At 37.1% G+C, this 25,663-nt stretch overlaps 2 protein-coding genes across 3 annotated transcripts in view; both read left to right on the top strand.

Annotated features, from left to right (window-relative positions):
• Positions 1-4,147, top strand: part of ift74 (intraflagellar transport 74) — a 115,535-nt gene extending 111,388 nt beyond the window's left edge. For both annotated transcript variants that reach the window (XM_043717227.1, XM_043717238.1), the window contains 2 exons: positions 521-581; positions 3,340-4,147. In XM_043717227.1, coding sequence (XP_043573162.1) covers positions 521-581; positions 3,340-3,455 — 177 coding nt within the window. In that variant the 3' untranslated portion in view covers positions 3,456-4,147. The remainder of the gene's footprint in view (positions 1-520; positions 582-3,339) is intronic.
• Positions 4,148-11,707: 7,560 nt separating this feature from the next.
• The window catches only part of tek (TEK tyrosine kinase, endothelial), a 121,087-nt gene continuing 107,131 nt past the window's right edge, over positions 11,708-25,663 (top strand). The window contains exon 1 of the mRNA XM_043717289.1: positions 11,708-12,246. Coding sequence (XP_043573224.1) covers positions 12,195-12,246 — 52 coding nt within the window. The 5' untranslated portion in view covers positions 11,708-12,194. The remainder of the gene's footprint in view (positions 12,247-25,663) is intronic.

Below are 25,663 nucleotides of genomic sequence, written 5' to 3' on the forward strand. Positions count from 1 at the left end.
AGTGCCATTGCTTTGTTTCCAAATTGTTATTTAAGAAGATGAAAGGCTTTTTTGTGTTGGTCCTTGATTGAAGGATATGATACTTTGAGAAATTTTACTAGACAGAAGCAACTACATTCACTATACCAAGTTGGTAGTTTGATTAGTGAATTTAAATAAAAATGTATATGGATGTAAATAACAATACATTTCAATTGAGATTTTTTTAAAAAGGACATGAAGTTGCCGTTTGCAAATTAGAAAGAATTTTCTCCCTTCATATTGGACATTGAGAAATGTATCTTTATATAGTCATGTGTGAGGATGAGGAAATTTACTGGGCACAAGACATAGCAAGACCATAAAGCCAATTTATGAGAAATATACCATTTCACTGCATCTCCAAGGAAATGGAGACAGCAATATAACCGGGTGTCTGGGAAGACCTGTGGAATTCCAACTAAAATATGTTAAAAATTTATTTCTGAAATTAAACTTAAATACTAGAACTACAACTTACCTCTAAATATTTTCTTTTCAGCTAATGAATCTGGAGCGAAAATGGCAGCATCATGAACAGAACAACTTTGTTATGAAAGAATGTATCCTTCAGCAGTTAAGTTTGCAGTTTAGAAAGTGCTTAAATTAAACTTCTTTGCATATGGAAGGTTTTGTTTGAGTTTGAGGAAAAAATGTTATCCAGGATATCAGTAAGAACTATCTTGTTACTTTTCAAATAATATGAAGGGATCTGGCACATTAATCTGTTGCGAGAGGTAGAGCCTTCGCTTAACTGATTGAAAGGGCAACACATGCAGTACTGCCTCAGAACTGTTCTAGTGTTGGCCTGGAATGTATAAATCTGCAGCCTTCTGATTTGAAGGCAAAGGTTGCATACACTAAATCATAACTGACCTTTTTTCTTACATAGTTCAACCTGCTCTCTGTTCCTAATTCTCTTTTATTACCATTCAGCCTTACTTTAACCATACTGGTGCATTTGCTGCTACTATATTGAGAAATTGTTAAAAATATTTATCACTCTGCGTGAAGAGCCCAAGCTGTTTTTAAGGCTGATTGTCAGAGCTAAAAGGCTGATCTACAGCAGCAACCTGGTCAGGTTTTATATTTCATATTCAACAGAAAAAAAGTTTATTAAGCAAATATATCACTCAAAGCTTCCTTAAATTCCAGTGTTGACATGTAATTTGGAGCTCAACTTTAGTTGTCACTATAATTTGTGTAACTATTTCCTGTTAAATTAGTGTTATAGTCAAAAATTTACACAATTGTCTCCTAATATGACCAAACATTTGGGAAGGTATTCATTACACTCTGCTCCATATCATCCTTTGGAGACTTCCAAAAAACATACAAAAATATCTCGATTATAGTGGCTAAATAAGATATTACAAACCACCATCTTTTAGTAAGAGATGATCTTATTCAAACATATAAGATCCTGAGGGGAATTGACTGTTTCCCTTACGGGTGAAACTAAAATAAGGCAGATTAAAATAATATCTCCCATTTATTCCTGATATGAGAATTCTTTTCTCAACAGTTCATTGTTCTATGTTATTTTCTTCAGAATAGAGGGAGCAGGATCATCAAATATTTTAAAGCTGTTGGATTTTGATTGATAGCAATCAAATGGTATAGAGGATAGACAGGAAAGCAAAATTGAGGTCACAATCAGATCAACTGTGATCTTATTGAATTGGCAGTGCAGATTCAAGGGGCCAAATGACCTGCTTGTACTCCTAAACTGTTTGGTTTGGAAGTAATGTGGCATCCCAATAACAGCAGAGAAAACGCTATAAATAACCAGAAATCACTTAAAAACCAGCCAATGAGCAATAAATGCAATAAAATTAATAATAAAGTTATTTCAAGGAATGTCAAACTTTTTAGGACCTATTTTATTTTTACACAGATTCCTACATCCCTGAAAATTTATGAAATAAGCATGCATTTTAAAAAATCGCAAAGTTCATTTTTTTTGTTGCACATTACTGTTTGTTTTTCTATAAATAAAGCCATTGTTTGCTTGTAGCATGCAATGGTATCAATGGATTTGTTGCATTCATGCTGCTTGATAATACACTTAGTTTTACTGCTTGTCCTTTTCAATTGCAGTTTGTGTATTAATCAGTATTCTCCAGCATCTTCTTGATGGTCTATTTTTATTGCCATCAATAATTCTGCATTTAACTGTTTGATGATCTGTCATTATATTCATCAATCCTGTGATTGTTTCCTTTGTTAAGCAGATTTTATGCATTTACCATTCCAATTTTTTTTGGTGAGCCTATTTAAGTCTCTTTTTCTTGTTTACTGAACATTATTTTTTATCCTTGGCCTATTTGAAAGCATCAGTCAAAAACGTTTACTACTTCATTTGATGTTACTAATACTGATCAGAAAGTGAGGACTATTGCACCATAGAAGGCACATTTTGATTCAAAAGTTGGTCATGTGATTGAGGATGAAAGCTATAGACTACAGGAATGTATTAAAATGATGTATTCAGATGTGCAGAAAATTGCAAATGGATATCAGTATGGAGAAGTGCCAAGGTAATGATTTCAGGAAAGGTAAACAATGCAAGGGAATACATAAGTGTAGAGAAACAAAGAAATCTTGGAGTGTACATCCAGAATTACCTAAACATGGTGGGTCAGGTAGATAAGGTGGTTAAAATTATATTTAGGATAATTTTCTTTATTAGCCAAGGTTGGGGTGGATTATGCGAGAACTGCGTGAAAACATTTGTTACACTGCAACAAGAGTTCTGGGTATAGAAAAGGTACAGATGAAATGTCTCAGAATATTACTAATACTGGAGAATTATATTTACAAGAGGAGATATACTGACATTGTTTTCTTTGGAAGAGAAGGATCTAAGGGGAAATTTAATTGAGAGGTATAAAATTATGAGGGACTTAAGAGTTGATTGGAAAGAACTATCCCCTTGACCACAGAACATGGTAGAAGGCTTGAGATGATTTGAAGGTAAAGGTTTTCACTCACCAGCTAATGGGATATTTGGATCTCACTAACTATAAGTGTAGAAAATGCAGAAACCCTCATCATATTTAAAAAATACTTTGGCAATTACTTCAAATGCCGTAAGCTATAGGATTGAGGACTGAGATCTGTAAAATGGGACTACACTAGATAACTTTCAGCTAATACAGGCATGCCAAATTCCTGCATTCGGGGACATGAATTAAAATGATTCTCTAACATTTTTAGATTACATCACTGAATACATTAACTGTAGGTGTCTCATAATTCTAACTCGCTTCTGTAAACTGTAAGTTACAATTATGTTATTTCCTTAACTCTATTTAACAGTCATTGCTACAAAGGGTATAGAGAGTGACTACCAGCCAGTGGTGAAGAATGTGGCTAAACAACTTGCAGAGTTCAACAAAATGCTTCAAGAGGCTCTTCAAAACAGCAGAAATTGACCTAAACTTCTTCCTGACTAATCTGGAAGGACATTAAAGAATTTTTTATTGGTTTTTTTCAATTGAGAAATTTTCAGAAGAGGATAAGCTGATACTTTATAGTTGCATAATCATTTCTTATACCACAGTTGTATTTTTTCCATTTTTATTTTGCCCAGTATCTGATCTTTTATTGAAAGTATTTATTGCACGTAGGTTCTCAGCACCAACAATAAAACATTGTTCTAGTATATTTTGTTTTATATAAGTTTGAACCTGAACTCCATGAGCTTCTAGATCCTGGGGAAATATAATCCGAGATTGTAAGGTGTATGATCAAGCTTAGAAACAAGACCAACGCTTTCCATATTAATCAAACAATTAGACAGGCTCATGTTTTTGAAATACTTGGAAACAAAATAGTTAAGCTAGCAGTACAATAAGAGGAAGCCATTAGCTGAATTCCGCCTCGTGGTTACTTTGAGCCAATGATATAAGTACTTCATAAAAACTATTTGCTGCCTTGGAAGGTAGTTGATGATATGGTTAAGACTGCTTCTGTGTTGCACTTTGCATGCACCTGTCTTTGTATTAAGGAATTTGAGAAGGGACTTGTTGGACAACAGAAACTACTCTTTTTCATGTAATAGGGGATTTTGTCTCATCAGTTCTTTAATTTCCAATTAAATATATCAAACAGCATTTGAATTGCATATGTATTCAACATCTCTGAATTTGTTAATGACTGCAATTTACTTTTGTGAATTTGTTTTATTGTGCACTGACAATTTAAATCTATTCTTGTGCTATTTCAAAAGTCCAGTGAAAATAATTGGAACAATTATGGATTTATTTTGGGAAGTGCTTTTTTTAAAAACACATTTCATCACTTTATCTTTTTCTAAAAATAATAATGCTGTCAGCCATCAATCAGAGGTTTCAAGAGTGATAGTGGTGAAGTAAAGATGAATATCAGCAATGTGCATATGGAAACTATCAGTGGATTGTCAGTAAGGGGTAGCATGAAGAGGAGGGAGTCTATGACAGCATTTTGGGGGCTTCAGAGCTAATGATGCAGAGAAAATCAGCCATCACTGGAGGTTCTTTGATTTTGATCGTGTGGATAGGGATAGAACACGAGCAGGTCCACTAATCGAACAAAAGAGAAGTTGTGATGCAGAATGGTGTGATCAACTGTATCAAAGACAACAAATAGGTCAAGCAAGATGGGAGATAATGCACTATATTAAAGATATATACCAGTAATCTTAAACATTACTGAGCTCTTCAGGAAATCAGGATCACAGCAAGAAAAGTGGGGTGTGAATTCACATTTTCTTCAATGATATGAAATGAAGAAGCCAATATCATAATTTCTTTTCTACTGACATCAAAATGTCAGTATTCATGTATCATTAATCAGAAGAAAAACAATTCATCAAACACTCATGGTTATGACTCTCTGCAAAAAGGATGATGAGATGCCTCTGGTCCTTTGTACACCAGAGCTAATTACTTGCTTAGTACAGACCATGTAGATGATGGGTGGCATTCAGCAATGTAATATTTGCAGAACTGTTCAGGTTACTTTTGTACAATAGTATTTCTTGAAGATAAGTTATAAAATTATACATAGAAGCAGATGTAGGCCCATTGAATCTGCTCCACCACATATTCATGGCTGATTTGATAACCTTCAATTCTGTTAGCCTGCCATTTCCCCAAAACTCTTGATACCGTTACTGATTTAAAATCTATCTCAGCCTTGAATATACTTAATGACCTGGTCTTGGCAATCCTCCTTAGTAAAAGATTCTACAGATTGACCACCCTCAGGAAGAAAATGTGTGACCCCTTACTCTGATATTGTGACTTTAGATCTAGACTATCCCACAAATGGAAGCAGTTTTTCTGCATCTACTCTGTCAAGCCCCTTAATAAGGTTTCCTCTCAATCTTCAAAAGCCCAATCTGCTCAGCCTGTCCTCTCCAAAATCCTTCTATACCTGGAATCAATCTAATGAACGTTTTTGAGCCTCTCTTCAATCGCCGAATATCTTTCCTTCAATAAAAGGACCTGAATTATTCACAGTATTAGTGTAGTCTGATGCCAATGCCTTGTTTAGCAAGACCTTTTTATGCTCCACTGCCTTTTAAATAGATCAAAAGTCCATATGGTAGTAAAGACAGGAAGACATTATTATTTCCTTGCATACACAGGAAGGCAGAATATTACCTGAGTGGCTATAAATTGAGGGAGGGACCCATACAATGAGACCTGGATGTCCTCGTCCCCCACTTGCTGAAGTAATGCATGCACATGCAGCTGTTGGCAAATGACATGTTCACCTTCATAGTGAGAGGGTTCATGTGATGTGTTGCTGCAATTATGTAGAGCCTTGGTGAGACTATACCTGGAATATTGTGTGCAGTTTTGGCTTTCTTATCTGAGGAATGATTAGCTTGCTATAGAGGGAGTGCAGCATAGGTTTGCCAGACCGATTCCTGAAATGGTGGGGACCGAGTTTGAGGAGAGGTTGAATCAATTAGAATTATATTGACTGGAGTTCAGATGAATGTGGAGGTATCTCACTGAAACCTATAAAATTCTAAAATCGGACTAGACAAGGTAGATGCAGGAAGTGTGGTTCCCCAAGGGATGAGGGCAAAGAGGTGGGGGAGCCCAGAACCAGGAGACACACTCCAAGGATAGGGGTAAACCATTTACAACTAAGATGTGTAATTCACTCCCAAAGAAAGCAGTCAACTGTAAAACATTTTATGATTTCAAGGAGTTGGATATAACACATGGGACTAGGGGATTAAAATGTATGAGAAAAGCAGGAACTGGAAATTGAATTGGATAATCTGTCATGATTGTAATGAGTGGCAGATTAGGCTTGAAGGATCAAATAGCCTACTGTTTCCATTTTCTATGTTACTATGTGTATTCCCTATTACCTACTGAACTTGGATGCTAGCTTTTTGTGATTTATGCGCAGGGATCCCCAAGTCCCTCTGTAAGGCAACATTCTGCAGTCTTTGTCAATTTACATAATATTCAGCACTTGTGTTCTTTGTGCCAAAGTACATAACCTCACAATTTCCCATCCGTGAATCCAGCTACTACGTTTTGCTCATTCACTTAACCTCACTATGTCCCTTTGTAGACTATTTGTGTTATCCTCACTACTTGTCTTCCCACTTATTTTTGTCATCCATAAATTTGGCAACAGGACATTCACTTGGTATTCCGGTGTGGCGCTCCGCTAGCTACAGGTTATCATTTGAAAATGACATCCTTATCACAAATATTGGTCTTCTATTAGTTAGCCAATCCTGTATCCATGTTAATATATTATCTACAACACCATGAACTGTCATCTTATTTAATAGTATTTATCAAATGCCTTTGGAAGTCCAAATATATTACATCAACTAGTTCTCCCTTATCTATTGTTCTTGTCTTACCTCCTGAAAGAAGTTGAATAAATTTGTCAGGTATGTATCATCAAGCCATTCTAACTCTGCTTGATTTTATTATGTATTTCTAAATGCTTTGTTGTTACATCCTGTATACTATATTCTGGCATTTTTGAATGGGAGACGTTAAGCTAATGGGCCTATAGTTACCTTTTTTTTATCTCCCTCCTTTCTTGAATATGGATATTACATTGGCAATTTCCTAATCTAAGATTTCTTGGAATATTGTTACCAGACATCCACTATCTCTGTAGTTGACATTAGCTGAATTCTAGCTAAACAAGTGCTACACTCAGTATGATTATTTGTGCTCTGAAGCCTTCAGATGGCAGCACCATTCAACTAATGACTTAGCAGGAAGAGATAAAAGAAGCTTCTCAAAAATTGCTTCCTCTTTTAATAAATGTAACTAATGATATTTAGTTAAAAATGCTTGATTACTCCTTGGTTTTGAATGAAAATAATTTCAACTTCCTCTTTTTTTTATTCATGCATAGAATGTGGCCATCACTGCCTAGACCAGCATTTATTACCCATTCTTAATTGCACTTGAGAAGCTGGTGTGAGCTTCCTTCTTGAACTGCTGCAGTCCATTTTGTTTAAAAAGACCCACACGACTTTACAAAGAGAGTTCCAGGATTTCGACCTAGCGACACTGAACAAACAGCAATTAAAATCCAAGTCAGGATGGTGAATGGCTTGGATGGGTATGCAGGTTGTTGTGTTCCCGGGTATCTGCTGCACTTCTAGATGGTAGTGGTCATCAGTTTAGAAGGTGTTATCTAAGGAACCTTAGTGAAAATCTGCAATGAATTTTGTAGATGGCTCCTACAGAGCCTTGGTAGTGGAGGGATTAAATGTTTATTAATATGGTGCCAATCAAATGGGATGTTTTGGTCTGGATGGTGTCAAGTTTCCTGAGTGTTGTTACAACTGCACTCAACCAGACAAGTGGAAGTATTCCATCACACTTATGACATGTGCCTTTCAGGACAGGCTTTGAGGAATCAGGAGGTGAGTCACTTGCTGCAGGATTCCTAGCCTTGCACTTGTAGCCATTGTATTTATCTGGCTAGTCCAGTTCAGCTTCTGATTTTGTTTATTATTGTCACATGTATTGAGATACAGTGAAAAGTATTGTTACATCCTATCCAGGCAAATCATACCCTACACAAATAAACCAGGGTAATAGAACAGAATGCAGAATATAGTGTTATTACTATAGATAAAGTGCAGAGAAAGAACAACTCAAATATATTACACGTCCATTCAAAAGATTGAAAGCAGTATTTTTGAATCTGTTGGCACAAATTTTCAAACTTTGCATCTTCTGCCCAATGGAAAAGGGTTTAAGAGTATATTGCTGGGATGGGAGGGGTTTTTGATTATGTTGTCTGCTTTTCTCAGGCAGTGGGAAGTATAGACAGATTCGATTGATGGATGGCTGGTTTGCATGAATGAATGGGCTGCATTCACAACATTCTGTAATTTCCACCCCTGGTGATTCTGTGGTTAGCACTGCTGCCTCCCACCACCAGGGACCTGGGTTCGATTCCATTGTGCAACTGTGTGGAGTTTGTACATTCTCCTCATGTCTGCATGTTTCCTCTGAGTGGTCTGGTTTTCTCCACAATCTAAAGATTTGCAGATTAGGTAAGTTACCCATGCTAAATTGCCTCTCGTGTTCAGGGATGTGTAAGTTAGATATATTAGTCAGAGGTAAAAGTTGAGTAACAGGGTGGGATACCCCTCGGAGGGTTGTTGTGGACTTGTTGGGCTGAAGGGCCTATTAGCAAGTTTTGAGAAGATTTGTAGCTCAGGTTGAGGTTCTGGATATAGGTTTGCTCATTTAGTTGGAAGGTTCGTTTCGTCACCATACCAGGTAATGTCTTCGGTGAGCCTCCGGACGAAGCACTGCTGATGATTCCTGCTTTCTGTTAATATGTTTGGGTTTCTTTGGGTTGGTGATGTCATTTCCAGGATACATGAACATCAACTAGCCACAAAACAACATGACCCTCTCTCATTAGTATCCTTACATACAAATAAGGAAGCACACCATTTCGACTGGGACAACACATCCATCCTAGGACAAGCCAAACAGAGAGACACACAAGAATTCCTAGAGGCATGGCATTCCAACCAGAACTCTTATCAACAAACACATTGACGTGGACCCCATTTACCACCCATGAGAAAAAAGAGGAAATGACATCACCACAGGAAATGACATAAGAAACCCAAACATAAATAGAAAGCATAAATCATTAGCAGGGCTTCATTCAGAGCCTCACTGAAGATGTTACCTAGTATGATGTGAAACATCTGAAAATGAACCTTTCAACTCAGCAAGCAAACCTACATGAAGGGCCTGTTTCCACAATGTAGGGAATTCTATAATTGCAAATATAGTAAGGGGCTGAGTATGCAGCCTTGTGGGGCACCAGTGTTGAGGATTATCATGGAGAAGATATTGTAGCCAAACCTTACAGAGTGCTATCTGTGGGTCAGCAGGTTGAGGATCCAGCTGCAAAGGAGAAAGCAGAGTCCTAGGTGTCTAGTTTGAAGATGAGTTTGGTCAGAATTATAGTGTTGAAGGTGGAGCTAAAATCAATAATTAGGAGTCTGACTTAGGTGTCCTTGTTATCCAGGTGTTCCAGGGATGAGTGTAGGGCTAGGGAGATGGCATCTGCTATGAACCTGTTGTGATGGTAGACAAATTATAGTGAATTAGGGCAATCTCGGAGGCTGGGGTTGATGTGTGCCATTACTGACCTCTCGAAGCACTTCATAATGATGGATCACCAGATGGTAGTCATTAAGGCATGCTACATGATTTGTTTTGGCACCGGGGTGATGGTGGTCATCTTGAAACAGGTGGAAACTCACATCAGAGTAAGGAGAGTTTAAAGATGTCTGCAAATACTTCCACCAATTGGCCTATGTAGAATCTGAGTGCACAGCCAGTTGAGAAACACTCAGATTAACTTCTTTGGTATGCTGTCCTGTACACACATACTAATGAAGTCTAATGGTAATGGCATACTCATTTACGTTGACTGCTGAGTTCTCGAATATGGAAAAGTCCACTGATTCCAAGCAGGTATTTCGAAGGTCATCCATTACCTCAGATCAGCACTGTACAACTTTCTGTACCAGATCCTCATGCTTCAATTTCTGCTTGTAAGCTGGGAGAAGGAATGCAGTCTTATGGTCTGATTTGCCAAAGTTCAGGCAGGGAATGGAGCAGTAGGCATCTTTGATGGTTGTGTAGCAATGGTCCAGGGTGTTTGGGCTTCTAGTATGACAGCAAATGTGTTGATGGTATCTTGGTAGCACACTCTTTAGGTTGACATGGTTGATGTCATCAACTATGATGAATAAGGCCTTGGGCTATTCCATCTCAAGGCTACCTGTGATGGGGTATATCTTATCAAGTGCACTCTTCACTTTTACATAGGGTGGGATGCAAACTGCGGTCAGGTCAGGTCATACCTGTGGCAGGGAGTAGGGACAGTCCCTTACCGTTAGATATTGTAGGGGCAGCAGTGACTCACCAGGGTTGTCATGTCTCAGCACCAAGAGGTGTTAGGAGGCAGATACCTCCACACTTTACCTTGCCCGAGGATGCCTGGTAGTCCGCCCAGTTAATTGAGAAACCCTCAGCTTGTAAAGTACAGTCAGGTGAACCTTGTCTGTATAAAACAGCGCACACAGCAGGTTGTCAATTTTCTTTGATAGGTGAATCTATCTTTAGGTCTGCCCAGCTGATTTTCGGTGATTTTTACATTTTCCATTAATATGCTGAGTAAAGGGGCCTTGAAACCATGTTGTTTGAGTCTCACCCGAAGGCCTGTGCGTCTCCCATGTTTCCAGGGTAAGCGGCTGCTTCTAGTCAGGCCCAGGAATCAGTGTGAGTAGTCTGCTGTTCAATGGTAATCCCCAAAATGTTGGTAGAGGAATCAATGATGGTAACGCTACTGAATATCAAGGTTGATAGTTAGCTTATCTCTTGTTGGAGATGGTCATTGCCTGGCACTTGTTCAGCTCAAATGTTAGTTTTCACTTAGCCCCAAACTGGACATTGACCGAAACATCAATTTTCCTGCTCCTCGGATGCTGCCTGACCTGCTGTGCTTTTCCAGCACCACTAATCTTGACACTGACCAGGTCTTGCTTAATTTGGTATAAACAACTTGTCTACAAGAACACTACTTTTTTTATTTATCTATTTAAATGGTCATTTATGTGATAATAGTTGGAGGAGGCAACTAGAAATTACTCCCAAACGTTTGCAAAGAAAATCTGTTCTTTTTTACAGTGAAGATAAGGATGCCAGCTGGTATAGTTATCAGCAAGTTTACATTACGACTTGCATCAGCAACTTGCAATGGGCTGCGTCTGAACTAAAAATGATTACATGATTCGAAATGTCTTTCTTTACTTGAGGATAGCGAAGAATAATTGAATAGATCCGTTTGTCGAACAAGATTGACCAGAATCAAATACAACGTGGTCAAGATTCTTACTGGTGCTTTTTGCCTTACTTAAATTCTTTTGCTTCTCCCATCCATGTATCCCATTCACGCTTGAGTACAAAAAGGGTGGTGGTTTGGAAGTTGCAAGGGCAGCACGATGACCGAGCATGCAACATACTTTCATTTTAAAAGTTTTGGTCAAGCTCTTGTCCGGCCAAAGTAAAGCATCCGTGAAAGTTTTTTGTTGTTTGAAAACCGAACAGTATTTTCAAGTTAAAACTATATTCATACGTTTTTGTGAGTGGGCGATGTTTCGAGTATTTCTCATTTTTTTTCACTCTTGAAGGTGAAGCCGCTGTTTTAATGAAACCTGGATGATCCTTCGGTTTTGTGTTAAATAATACACCTCCTGTCTAAAGTTTCGTAGAGCAATATTTACAAATTTTATCGATAGTCTTCCTGGTCGCTGTTGATAGTTCTCCTGTCAGAGTATATGTATGTGTGTGTAAGCTGCAACTCCTGCCTCCTGCACTCCGATTCCCACAGGAAACAGGAAAAAGGAACAGCCATCGACTCCCTAGCATTGAGTAACCCCGAATCCGCCTTATTTGAACTGGATTTGGGAATAATCAGCGAGACTTTTGATCCCCTCGATCGCAATATTTAAATTGTTCGTTAACAGCTGTCAACGAGGACTCCGCCACACGGAGAGCAAGTGATCTAAATCGTTCAGTCTTAGGAGTAACGGAAGAAGAAAAGACAGCGATGTGAAGGTGATTGGGAGCTCCGGGAATCCAGTCATGGATTTATTAGCAATATTGATAATTCAGCTTTACTATTTGTCAAATTCAGGTAAGACTGGTTTACATTTTTTTTTAAGGATTGAGCCCATGAAAACACACCCAAAATCCTACTTCTTAAAGATGAAGGTGAATTTGCTAAAGATATATTCCGTTGAGAGTGATTCAAGAAGTGCGTTTCAATTGTTAAAGAACATGCAGTGAATATTTCACAAATACTTGAAAAGTGGCGGAGGGCCCGTTAATGTAAAAGAGATTCTGTTGAAAAAAATATGTATGTTCGAAGGAAATTCCTTTCAATCTTTTTTAAAGGTTAAATTAACTCCAGGACGCTCTGTTAGTGTATAAATTGGGAAGCGAGTCGTATTAATTACAAATTTGGAGTAAACGCTTTGATAGTACGCCTTTCTCTGCAATTTAAAAGGTGCCCAATTTTGTAAGATGAAACTTTCCACCGACTTTTAGCTCGACATGCAATATTGACAAAAGAATATGTTTTACAGTAATGTTTTAATGGAATTGCAATCAATCTCCTCGTTTTAGCAAATCTTAACAGGCGAATCGTGGCAATGTTCCTATTGTCACGGTTTAGTGTTGCTTTTGTTTATTAAATATACATTTGACTGAGTCGCTTACTAACTATCTAGTGTTCATTATCAGTACCAATATTTCAAAAACATCGATTATCTGACATTATTGTTTCATTTTTAAAAATATCGGTTCTTAATTACAGCATACAATACAGTTTTAGACAATGCGTGCAGTTTCCCAATGCGGTCATTAGTTAGCTGTAGTTTATGCTCCCTAAATAGTCAGATTACTTGCAACTTACATTGTTTCCTTGTTCGACAAACCTGCTATCGACGTAAGACAATTCAACTTGTGTGCTATTTTTTAAACGATTGAGTACAATTACTGCTTTTTAAAGTACGTTATTGGCTAAAAAGCGTTTTGGGATATTCTAAGGATGTGGATGATGCCTTAAAAAGAAAATTCCTTCTTCTCTCACACAAACATTTCTGCTTAAATATTTTGTATATTGGGCTTTAAGGTCTTTTAAAAGTTGCCTAATTTCTCAACAGGTTAAGTTTAAAACCATATTTAATGTTTGCAGGTGATGCTTATAAAACCATATTTTTACTGCCATCAATAAAGTGCCCTGAAATTGTGTTCTCCTTGATCCAGGGTACTTTCTAATACTGACAAGGCACTTGTAATAATGTTAGGTAATTCTAGGTGAGCATTTTAATGGTTTGGAGATGAAAGTGTTCCATTGATCTTGCTAATCTTGTCCTTTGTGATGGTCAAGGTCATAGACTGGGAGGCGCTGTCAAAGGTAGCTATAATATTGATGATACAGAATGGATGTTAGAGTGGATGTTGAGTGTTGGTGTTGCACCAGTTGGTTTCTGACAATCATAATTAACACACTTTATGGCATATTCCAACCATTGGTGACTTTGATATACATCAAGGAATAATCTTAGTATTGCTTATTTTTTGTCATAGTTGGCCAAATGTTTCTTCAAAGTTGAAAGAACTCCTATCTGACACTGGACTTTTATATCTATGTGTAGATCATGGTTGTAGCAAAATTTACAGCAATTCACTCGTCAGTTTATATTCTAAAATTTATTTATTGCCACATGTATTTTGTTACAAAATACAGTGAAAAGTATTGTCACCTCTCTCTGTTGCCATCTTAAAGCACAGAAAAATAAACTAAAACATAGAATATAAAGGCTGAAGAATAAAGAAATAAAGAAAAAGTGTTCAACTTTACAGTCCTCCTTGTTAAGTGTTTCTCTATGGGCCAGGGGCCTGGTGGCCAGGCATGAATCCCTTCTCTGCATTGCTATCACTGGAAGGAATCACCACTCTTCAGTGCCATCTCGCCTCCACCGACACCCTTCCCACTCTGAGTCCTCACCGGATCTCACCAATACAGACACCACCAATGCTGCACTGGCACAAACTCTAATCTGACACTGCCAATGAGCCTACTTCGGTCCTACCTTACCAATGCAGTCATTGCCGATGCCGAAAGTATCATACTGGGCCGAAACTCGCCTCCACAATCATAAGTCCGCGCTAGGCCTACTTGCTGCCACTGATGCTGTTGCTACAACCAAGCTCTTCAAAAAGAGGTAAACAAAATAAAAGAGAAAAGAAAACCAGAAAAGAGAGAGAAAAGGAAAATAAACAAAAATAGTGGACAGAAAGGACAAACCCTGGGCTCATAAGCCCTACTCCACGGCTATCTTACTGGAATTGATACATGTGAATCCATGATGTGAGTATTCATGCCTCCTTTCCTAACCTTGAAGATGATGAAAAGGACAGCAATTAATAGCATTACATTCGATCTGCTTTTTTGAGGACAGGACACTCCTGAGCAATCTTCAACATGAAAGGATAGACATCACTATTGTAACTTCACTGAAATACTTTGATAAAGATAGTGCAGCTAGTTTTGCCTTGCAAGGCTTACTCCACATGGTTATCATGTTATTGATACCCACAGGCTTTGCTGATGTGAATTGGCTGATAATCAGCATCACTGAAAGTAGGGATTTCATGAGGTGGTGGATTGTGACCATCCATTGGCTGAAGATAATTGTAAATATTTTGACCTTGCCCCAGGGTTCTCAGGTCTACTTTGCTGAGAATAGGATGTTCATTACTTCTACTTCTCCTGGTTATTCACCAGTATTCTCAGTAAAACATGGTGAGAACTTAGATCTTACGCATTGACTGTGTGACTGCAGAGACATGTCTATAACTTATTATATTTTGCTGTTAGTGTTTAGTTCCCATTTCTGTCATTTATCTTTCGTCCGCTTCACTTCCTTGGCACCAAATCTATTCTTCTCTGTAGCAACTGTCTGTTGGCTAACCAGACTGCTTGCATACTTGATCTATATCAGACTCCAAGAATGAGTTTCCTGCACATCCATCACTGAAATCGACCATATCCACCTCTCTAATGTCATTTGCCTCTGACATTTCCTCAGCTTATTTTCTACTGAAACCTTCATCTATTTCTTTGTTACTTGTAGATTTGATTATTCTAATGCACTATAGGTAGTCCTTCCATATCCTATGGACATTAAATGCTATGCTGTCTATGCTTTAACTTTAACCAATATCTGGTCACTCATCATCCATGTGCTTGCTGATCTACATAAGGTTCTATTCAAGCAGAACCTCAATCTTAAATTTCTGATTCTTCTTTCCAAATTCTTCCAATGGTCTCTTCTCTCCCTCTCTGTGTAATCGCCTTCAGTGCTAGTGCACAATTGAATCCTCACCTTCTGCCCTTCCATCACCCTCCCCCACACCCTGCACCAATCTCTGCATGCTAAAAATTCTGGTCTCTTGAGCATTTCAGTTTTAATTGCTTCAACATTACCAGAGATGTCACAAGATGCTTAAGCTGTTAGTTCTATCATTTCCTCCACTTAGGTCTCTGCCCCTTTTCCTTCCTTTAAGACATTACTAACTACTATGTCTTTGACCAAATATTTTATGGAACTCAGTGTTAAATTTTGTTTCAGAACACTACTGTAAAATACTTTGGAACATTTTATTGTGGTAAAGGCATTATATAATGTGAGTTATACTACATAGACCAGTGTAGTTTCATGAAGCTGCTGTGTCTTCCTAAGGCATTTCCTTTTGCACTCCCTACTCAACCAGGGTTGGTCTCTCAGCTTGATGGCGGATGAAGAACATTGGAATTGAAGTATCTCAGACATCGTCTGTTCTACCTCTCTTAGATCTTAGACTGCTTTGTATCTTGACTCCATACCCCTACATGGATTTCTGTATCCCTTAACATTAAGACCTTAAGTCATAGGAAGAGAAGCAGACAATTCAGCCCAAAGAGTCTGCTTTGCCTTTCAGTGAATTGATCTAATACTGCTCAACTCCATTTTCTGCCTTTTGCCTATAACCCTTGATTACTTCACAGATTAAAAATCTATCTATTTCAGCCTTTTATATACTTCATGACCCCATCCTCTAAAGTCCTTTATAATAAAGAATGCCACAGAATCACTACCCTCTGAGGAAAGAAGTTCCACCTCATCTCTCTCTCTCTCTTAAATGTGTGACGCTTTACTCTCGGATGATATTCTTTAGTCCTAAGCTCTCCCATAAGCAGAAACAAAGTTTCCACATTCACCCTTTCAAGGCTTCTAAGAATCCTGTATGTTTCAATATGGTCAGCTTGCATTCCTCTAAGCTGTAATGATTAAAGGCTAACCAACCACTAACCAACCCCTCCATCCTTCACATCAACCTAGTGAAATGTCTCCGGACTACCTCCAATGCCTGTATATCTTTTGTAAAAAAGGACCCAAGACTGTTCAAGGTATTCCAGCTGTGGCCTAACTAGCACTTTGGATGTTTATAGCAAAACCTCCATATTTTTATACTCCATTCCCTTTAAAGTAAAGACCAATATTTCATCTGCCTTCCCTATTACCCACTGAATTTGGGTTCTAGCTTTTTGTGACTTATGCATGAGGACTTAGCATATCCCTCTGTGCTGTCGCATTCTGCAGTGTCTCTCCATTTAAAAAATATTCAATGCTGAATTCTTCTAGCCAACATGCATAATCTTACATTTTCCCATGTGATATTCCACTTTTGCCACTTACATATCTATATCCCATTGCAGATTCTTTATTATTCTTTCATAACAAAATCTAACAATCTCAGTTTTGAAATTTTCAATTGACCAACTGCCTCAATAGCTTTTTGACAGAGGGAGTTCCATATTTCCACTAGCTTTTGTGTTCTTAAAGTGTTTCCTGACATCACTGTTGAATGCCCTGGTTCTTAACTGAATGTTGTGTCACTTGTTCTGAACTGTTCCTCACACCACCCCTCTTCCACAAACAGAGGAAATAGTTTATCCTTAGATACTCTATCAAATTCTTTAAAAATCTTAAACACAACAATTAGAACACCCTTAATCATCCATACTGAAGGGAACATCTAGTTTGAAATGTGATTTAGCATTGTAAGTAAGATTGAAGTTATCAAATGAATAAAGTAAAAATTCTGTCAAATTTCCAACAGGCTAGCATTTATTAACAGGATATAGAGTCATAAAGTTTCAGGCTTGGAAAGAGGTCCTTCAGCCCATTTTGTACATGCTGGCCAACAAGCACCTATCCACACAACTGCCATTTTCCAGAACTTTATTGGTAGGCTTGTACACTACGATGCTTCAAGTGATCAATTGAAAGGTAATTAGTTAGTTTCAATGTAATTGTGTTATAAATCTTATATCTTCACAAATACATTGTGTCATTTCTTTTCTGTATTTATAATGGAAAACTGCCCAATTAAATTTATCATGCTAAATTAATATACCTTTGCACTAGTGGAGTTGTTATAACCTTTTGTTAATGATTTGGACATTATTTCTTCTAATTTCTGCAGAATCAGAAAATTACAGTAATTTATATCTCAAATAAGATAGGAATCATTTTGCAACTTTTCTATGAAATAATAAGACCACCTGAAAAAAAATTCATACTCCACTGAAATCGCTGCAATAGTTACTCAAAATAGTTATTTGCAACTCTGAATAATTTAATCTTTTTAAACATTTTTTTGTATTTCATTAGTTGTGAAGCACTTTGAGATGCTTGGTCAAAGAGGTCAGTTTTAAGGGCCATCAAAGGACAAGACAGCGATTATGTAATGGAAAGGTTTAGGGAGGATATTCCAGAACTTAGTATGGATGGATTTGAAAATGAGATGAGAATTGTATTAGAATTGTAACTCTATGCCTTGAGCCATGATCAGGCCTACCTCCCAGTTTAACTTGCCTGAATTTCAACTAAAGGGAACAGGTCCAAGGGCATATAATTTTGGTCCATTGAATCTAATCTAACTCTAATGAAATGAAGGAATCTTATCATGTATATTATCCTTTCCTGATATGGTCTAATCTATTCCAGAAGTACCACCTGCCACCTGCCTCTAAATGGCTTCCGTTTTCTTCAACAAAGAATCCCCTCACATTGTGGGCAGTAGGGCCCTCAGCCATGTCTGGCCCATTTCCTTCATTTCTGCCCTCACCCCTTCTCCTCCTTCCACACCAGCGATAGATGGTGGTCACTTTCCACCACCAGTCTCTGAGTTCAAAGATTCATCCTCTGCTGTTTCTACCGCCTCCAGGAAGATGCCACCACCAAGCACATAACCTCCTCTCCTCCACTGTCAGTATTCCACAGGGACTGTTTCTTTGTTGCCCTCCATGCCCACTCTTCATCACTCCTAATATTTTCTTACTGCTCCATTGCGCCTTCTCATGTAGTTGCAGAAGATGTATCACTTCCCCATTTATCTCCTCTCTCCTTAGTGCCCAAGGCCTCAAACACACGTTCCAACTAAATCAGTGTTTTACTTTACTTCTTTCCATCTAGTTTACTGTACTCACTGCTCACAATGTAGTCTACTTTACACGGGGAGACTAAACTCAGGCTAGTTGACTGCTTTATGGAGCACCCCTGCTCTGCTGATAGGAATGACCCCAACCTTCCAGATCCTTGTCAACTCAATAAACTGTCTTGCTCCATGCAAACTTTCCTTCCCGGGTCTGCCCCAGAGTTCTAGAGGAACAGCTAAGTTTCCACTTTACAGCTTCTAGAAATGCACTAAATTCCAGAACTGCAAAGCATGACATGTGTCCTTGATTTTTCTTACGTTCTTCACTACCTGTCCTTGCTGCATTCACACAGACACACACACGTATACATTCTCTCCTTTTCTTTCTTTTTCTCTCTCTTGCGTGCATGCACACACACACATGCATACACTCATACAGTCATGTCTTGTTTATGTCTTGATCACTTTGCTTTCAGCAGATTGGACCCAATTTCTCCTTTTCACGCCTTCATTTACACCAATTTTACATCTCTTTTGCTCCTTAATCCCATTAACGATCCCGCCTTCCAATCTGTTGCACTTGCTCCCCTTCCCTTTCCCCCTCTGTCTACAAAACAAGAAAGCACAATTTTTCAACTCCTTTCAGTTTTGAGAAATGGTCATATTGGATTCAAAACATCAACTCTGTTTCTGTCTTCACAGATGCTGCTAGACCTGCTGAGTTTCTCGAGCACTTTCTGTTTTTATTTAAGATTTCACAAAACTGCAACGCTAAATAGAAGAAGAGTAGAGGGATAGGACTAATTGAATATCTCTTTCAATGAGTGTCTAGAGCCGTGATGAGCTAGATGGCCTCATTCTTCGTAGCTTTTTGCAATGAGAATATATGAACAATTTGGAAGATGAATTGGAATGAGTATAGAGCGCTCAGGAGGAACAGGTGAGTTAAATCAATGAAAGTCTTGATCGAAAGTTATCCTGACCTCTTATCCCTGTGTCCATTTTAGACTCATTGATAGAGACTGATTGCAATGATTATCAAAACGCCAACATTTTTGTATCATATGAAGACCAGAATGATTAAGGGTGAATTAAATGGACCTTGGTGTTTTTATTCTAATAATTCTAAATTCTCATGTACAAGCATGCATGGTGGAAGAGGAGGCTTTATTGAAGCTTTTGACGGTAGAGAAGAACTACTTTTCTAAAAGATATTCAGGACTCTTGACATACTTTTGATGTTTAATTTTAATTAATTTTGTGAAGAATTTAAAGCTACAAAAATAGCTAACGGTAATTTCCTTTGAGAAGTGCAATTTCTTGTGCCCAATGAACTTAAGGAAAACCTTTATAAATAAAAAAAAATCAGTTTTTTTTAGCATTTTCCAATAATAATATTTCAATAAAGTTTTTAAAATTTGAAAATGCTTTTCTATTTAAAATTAATCAAATACGTGATGGGATAGCCTAGCTTTCAGTGTCTTCTTTCCAAGATCAAAGAACAGTTAAATAAAACTGACTTGTTCCAGGGAAACTGCTGCATATAATCTTTCTTGTACAGGTTGTTCAGGAAGTGTTTGAATGTTAAGGGAAGGAAAGAAAAAAGAATCTTCTTCCTATGGCTCTTGTACAACATCTACACACCCTGAAGAACCTTATAAGCCAAAAAGTATTTTTGAAATTTTTGAAGCACATAGTGATAATTTTCACAACAATATGCCATAAACAGAAATGCTATTATGGCTGAGTAATCTACTTTAGCAGTTTCCATTTATAGATGAGTATTAGCAAGGGTTCTATGGAGGATTCCCTGGCTCTTCATTTAAAATATTGCTTTGGAATTTTTTTACGTCCACCTAAAAGGACAGCCAGCACCTTGTTTAAGAAACCATCTGAAAACTGGCACTGCCAACAGTGCAGCATTCCCTTAATGCTGAAGTAAAGTGCCAGTCCTGATATTTGTGCTTATGTCTTTTGGAGGTGGTTTGAAACTAGAACATTTTAACTGAATTAAAAGTGCTGCCTACTGAGCTATGGCTGACACGTGAAGTGACTAACATGGGAATATGTAAAGTTGACAGGTAGGGAAAGGATAGACTCCTTCATTAAATCTGGCCCACATCTCAAAGTCTAACACAATGTACCCCAATCCCAAAATTCACCTTCTCAATTAGCTAATCTGCTTGGAAAGATTTTAAAAATTAAAGAAAGTAAGAATCAAAAGGGAGAAAATGCTCTATGAAATGCCTCTCCAATCCTCTTTAGTGATTGCAATCAATCCAGGCATTTGCATATACCTTGAATTCACTGTTGAAGCTTTAACAATTTTCGTTTTGGCCCAACAGCTTCACTGGTGACAATTTCTTTGTTATATTCCATTCTATATATTTGTGTTATTTTTGTTTTCTTTTCCTTCAAGTATTATTTCTAACAATTTCACTCTATCTTGTGAACATTTTTCTCATTGTGGTCTGTGCTTTACTCTGTCCAACATTTTCTGCCATTATTTCTATAAACGTAAGCTCCTTGCTAGCTTTTCTGTGTTTTTATGTCATTCTGATGTTTCTTTGTAAAACACTTCCCAATGATCCTTTCCCTTTACTGATGTAATTAATAGAGCTGATCTTTCAAGGGCACTTTCTTAGATCCCTCAGCTCCCATCTCAAATCATTCCTGCTCAAGTTCTCTGCTACATACCCACTGCTCTTTTCAACTTATGTGATTTGAAGAACACTTTGTTCCAGCATAGCAGGGCAGGAATGTGAAAGCAACAATATGTTGTATTGCTAATCAGGGTTTATTAAGAATGAGTGGGGTCTGGGAGTGGGTGCAGGTCAAAAGATCAGCACAATCAAACACAAGCCTAAAGATTGAGAGCAAATATCTAACCAGAATCAGTTTTGAGAGAGACTATCAGAATGACTATGGATTCAATTAAATCTATTTCTGGATTTAGGAACCAATATAGCCTTTTATTTAGGAACCAATTTTGCTTTGTATATGTTATTTCAGTGCAGTAGTAATTTTCAAGTTTAAAATAATATGTTTTGTTTTCTGAAATGCAAAATGTGTCAAACTGATGTCAGTGTGCGTTGTCAAGGAAATTAAGAGAATTTTTCACTTGATAAAACATACTACAGTTATAGCTTAGTTAAAGTTCAGACCTTTTGCTTGTCTATTTTAAATCTGAACAATGAAGGACTTCAGTCATGAGAAATTAAATAAGCCAATAATGGCTACAGCCAGCAGGAAGGTCTATGTTTATAATGGGTGATATTTTATAGTACATTACATAAATCTACTACTCCATTATTTAAAATTTTAGGTACCAGAATTCACTGCAGCATATATTCCATAGAAAAGTTTCTATCCATTCCTTTATGTTTAAAACTTTCAAAAGTAATACGATTTGTATTGTGTATTCCATTAACTATTTCCTGCTACCAGTCAAGACCTATAAGGCTCCTGTGTAAGAATGACCATGGGACTTGACATCACACAAATGCAATTTCCTTATTCTTGTTGCCTAAATATATCCATGTGGGAAAAAAAAACAAATGCCTCATATTGTTCTAAGGTTTGAAATAAGTCACTTTTAGTGTATTGTATAACTAGCTTTTAAAATCATCCAGATAACATCTACGTATGTTTCCTTCTATAGTTCCAAAGAAAGCCTGATGCATTACAGGTAAAATTAAACATCTGGATCTACTTCTCAATACACCTTCTGATCTCAAATGTATTGTCCAAATAAATAAAACTGACATAAACCATAAAAGCATTAATCCACTTTATGTTTGGCTGTTCAGTATTTATGTTATAATTCAGGGTCCCTTCAACCTCCCTATGCACTATAGCTTCACTAAATCACCATAAAATTTCTTTCCTTACACATTTGAATTATGTCTTGAACCACCATTATGTCATTTGCAAGCGATAGGAGTTACACATCTGATTTTAACAAAAAGTACTTTTTCTACCTTTTTTCACAAAGGCTGTGCACTTTAAAGGATGAATACAGGTTTCAGGTTAAGATTTACAAGACGTTAAAAGCAGCACCTCAAAAATGTATTCAAAGATTTTCCAGTAAGGTGTATAGTTTTGATAAGTAGTAATTGCTTCCAGTTAAACGTTTAGATGAAGCTCAGCTCTCATTTGGTCTCAGTATTTTCTGGATAAATTTAGTCATTCTGTTGTGATTTTTAAGATATGAAGTTATTCTTAGAAATTTAAATTTTTGTTCTAAAGTGACAGAAATTCTTCTATCTGATAAACATTTACAGAGATTCGTTCATCGATTTTGCCAATAGTAACACTTGTCAATATTGCTTGAGAATCTCAGCATGTAGGAAGTAAAAACCAATGTAAAAGAAATGATGATCTGTGTAAAGAATGGGGACTTGCAGCATGTTCAGCACTTTCTCCATCTCCATTCTTTAAGCCTTTTTTTAACCTGCTGTAGTCTTGGAATTAAAAATTGAAGATTTCAGGCCATCATTGACTTGATTCATCTCAGATTAAGAACAGTATGGTGGAATTTCCTTTAGGAGCTGAAATTAGTGAAACACATCCATATTGCAACATGAAGTCCAACCCGAAATCTACAATCTTCATGAATCAGCGCAGTCACTGATATATCATGAAGAACAATGCGATTACAGGCTCTTTTACCCTTTGATTGCATGAAATCAAGCGGATGCTGTTGGAGAATGTCTCACAAATTTTGGACATGATTGATTTTTCACAGAGAAAAAGGGATAAGAACTTTGCTTTTGGTATTATCATTGGCCGCCTGTTAAACACCATGTTCAATATTCATCAATAGAACTGTATGTCAGGGGTGCTTAAAACAAATGGCAGATCCAATACCACTAATACTATTTGCAAGGAGAATTTCTAACCCAAAATGTTTAATTGTTGTCATTATTAAAGTGATTTTTTTTTATTCTTGGCAATTTCATCTAAAGGTTGATCCTTAAATAAGGAAAGAGAGTATGCTAATCCCGTTTTAGTCAGAATATTATTCTTTTGGGCTAAGGACAAAATGCCAATTATATGAGTCATAAGTTTTGCTGTTGCTGCATCAGCAAAATGACCAAGCAAGGCCACCTTTGGGTCTACATCTGTCAGAGTAATTTAATGTATAGCACAATACATTGCTTTGAAAGGTTTAACAGATGGTCAAAGCCTAAGTCCTATGCATTACCACACCTGGGACAATTTGGGCAATGGTCACATGACATTTTACAACTAGTCTGTAATCATAGTTTTTCGGTAACTTAAATCTTTGAAAGCTGATCACAGACAGGGATTTCATGACCTTGAACCAGGTTCATATTCCCCATTCCTTTGTAAACTGATCTTCCAAGATAAATTTTTCAGGTGTGCCTTAAAATTCTCTCACTGCTACCTTCCTGGAAATATAAACATTATTTATATGGTGATAACAAAACCTCTTAGTATCTGCTGCATAACTGACATAAACAAGATGTACACAGTTGAGACTAAGGTATTATATCATTCTTTAGAATAAATCTTAACAGCTTCTAACAAGTTTCAGTTAAATGATTTATCAGCAGTTCACTGAATAAAATATGCACTTCACAAATATTTATATGAAAGACAAGAAGAATTGCTGACCTTGAAGCACCCCTTCCAATAGTGGCATAATACACTGATGAATACTGTCTTTAAAACTAACTGAAAGCAGACAAGGCCATTTCAGCAACACACTTCTGATAAACTGCCCTGGGTAACAAGGTGAAGAAATCTGGATTTACTCAAATGGTTGTCAGTGAGAAGAGCCTTATGCATTTTCTGAAACGAAGAACACAAATGTCCACATGTTTCATTAACATTGCATCTTGGAACATCTTTAAAGACTATTTTAGAAAAGAAATACTTTCAGGGCTTTCTTCTGGGTAGTTTCCAGCTGACTGGCTCCATCTGCATATTGCATGTTGCCACTTAATAAAGTTAAACGTTTTAATGTGAGGGAACACACAACATTCTTCTGAGTTATTACGATCTGTGAATAAAATAAAGGACTGATTAGCATTACAAAACTTGCTCTAAAATGTCCACTCAGCTCCCAATGGCCTAGAACATCTCAGCAAAATCAATTCAAACTTATCATTGAAATTTCTAAAATTTCTTTCACTGAACGAACTGAAATATAATTGACTTTCTGAGTATTATTTGTGCCTTTAGCTTGCCACTGAATTTGTTTAATAATAATTTTGGTGAGATTTGAATTGTTGCTTCACATTGATATCATTGTGCGTGGTAAACCTGTAAATAACTTTGGTTAGACCATACTTATCCTAAGAACAGTTCTTGTCAGTATATAATAGAAAGGATATGGAAGCTATATAAATATAAATGGATATGGAGATAGTGGAAAAAATAAATTACTAACATGATATCCTAACTGAGATGTTGTTGCCATCAAAAAAAAAATGCAGGTTTGGTCTTTTTCTCCACAGAGAAGAGAAGCCTGAGGAATAACATGATAGAGCTTTTTAAAATTATGAAAGTGTTTAATAGGGTGAGCCTAAAGAAGAAGTTTCAACATATAAGTGAAATTAAGGTGAAGGACAACAAACAAAAACAAAAACAAAAATTACTTGAAAAATTCAGCAGGTCTGGAAGCATCTGTGGAGAGAAAGCAGAATTAACATTTTAGGCTCCAGTGACCCTACTTCTGAAGACCTGGTGAGTTTTACCATGGCTAATTTTCCCATGGGTAATCCACCTTGTCTAGATATCGCTAGACTTTATGGACAGTTTAGCATGGTCAATCCTTCACTAAAACAAAGAAGCCAAAGAACTCTGGATGCTGGAAATCAGAAACAAAAACAGAAACAAAAACAAAAATTGCTGGAAAAACTCAGCAGGTCTGGAAGCATCTGTGGAAAGAGAGCAGAATTAAGATTTAGGCTCCAGTGACCCTTCTTTTGAAGATCTCCTGAGTTTTTCCAGCAATTTTTGTTTTTGTTTCTGATTTCCAGTATCCAGAGTTCTTTGGTTTATTTGCTTTAGATTAGATTAGATTACTTACA

Source organism: Chiloscyllium plagiosum, chromosome 2, assembly GCF_004010195.1.
Source record: "Chiloscyllium plagiosum isolate BGI_BamShark_2017 chromosome 2, ASM401019v2, whole genome shotgun sequence".
In the NCBI taxonomy this organism is placed as follows: Eukaryota; Metazoa; Chordata; class Chondrichthyes; order Orectolobiformes; family Hemiscylliidae; genus Chiloscyllium; species Chiloscyllium plagiosum.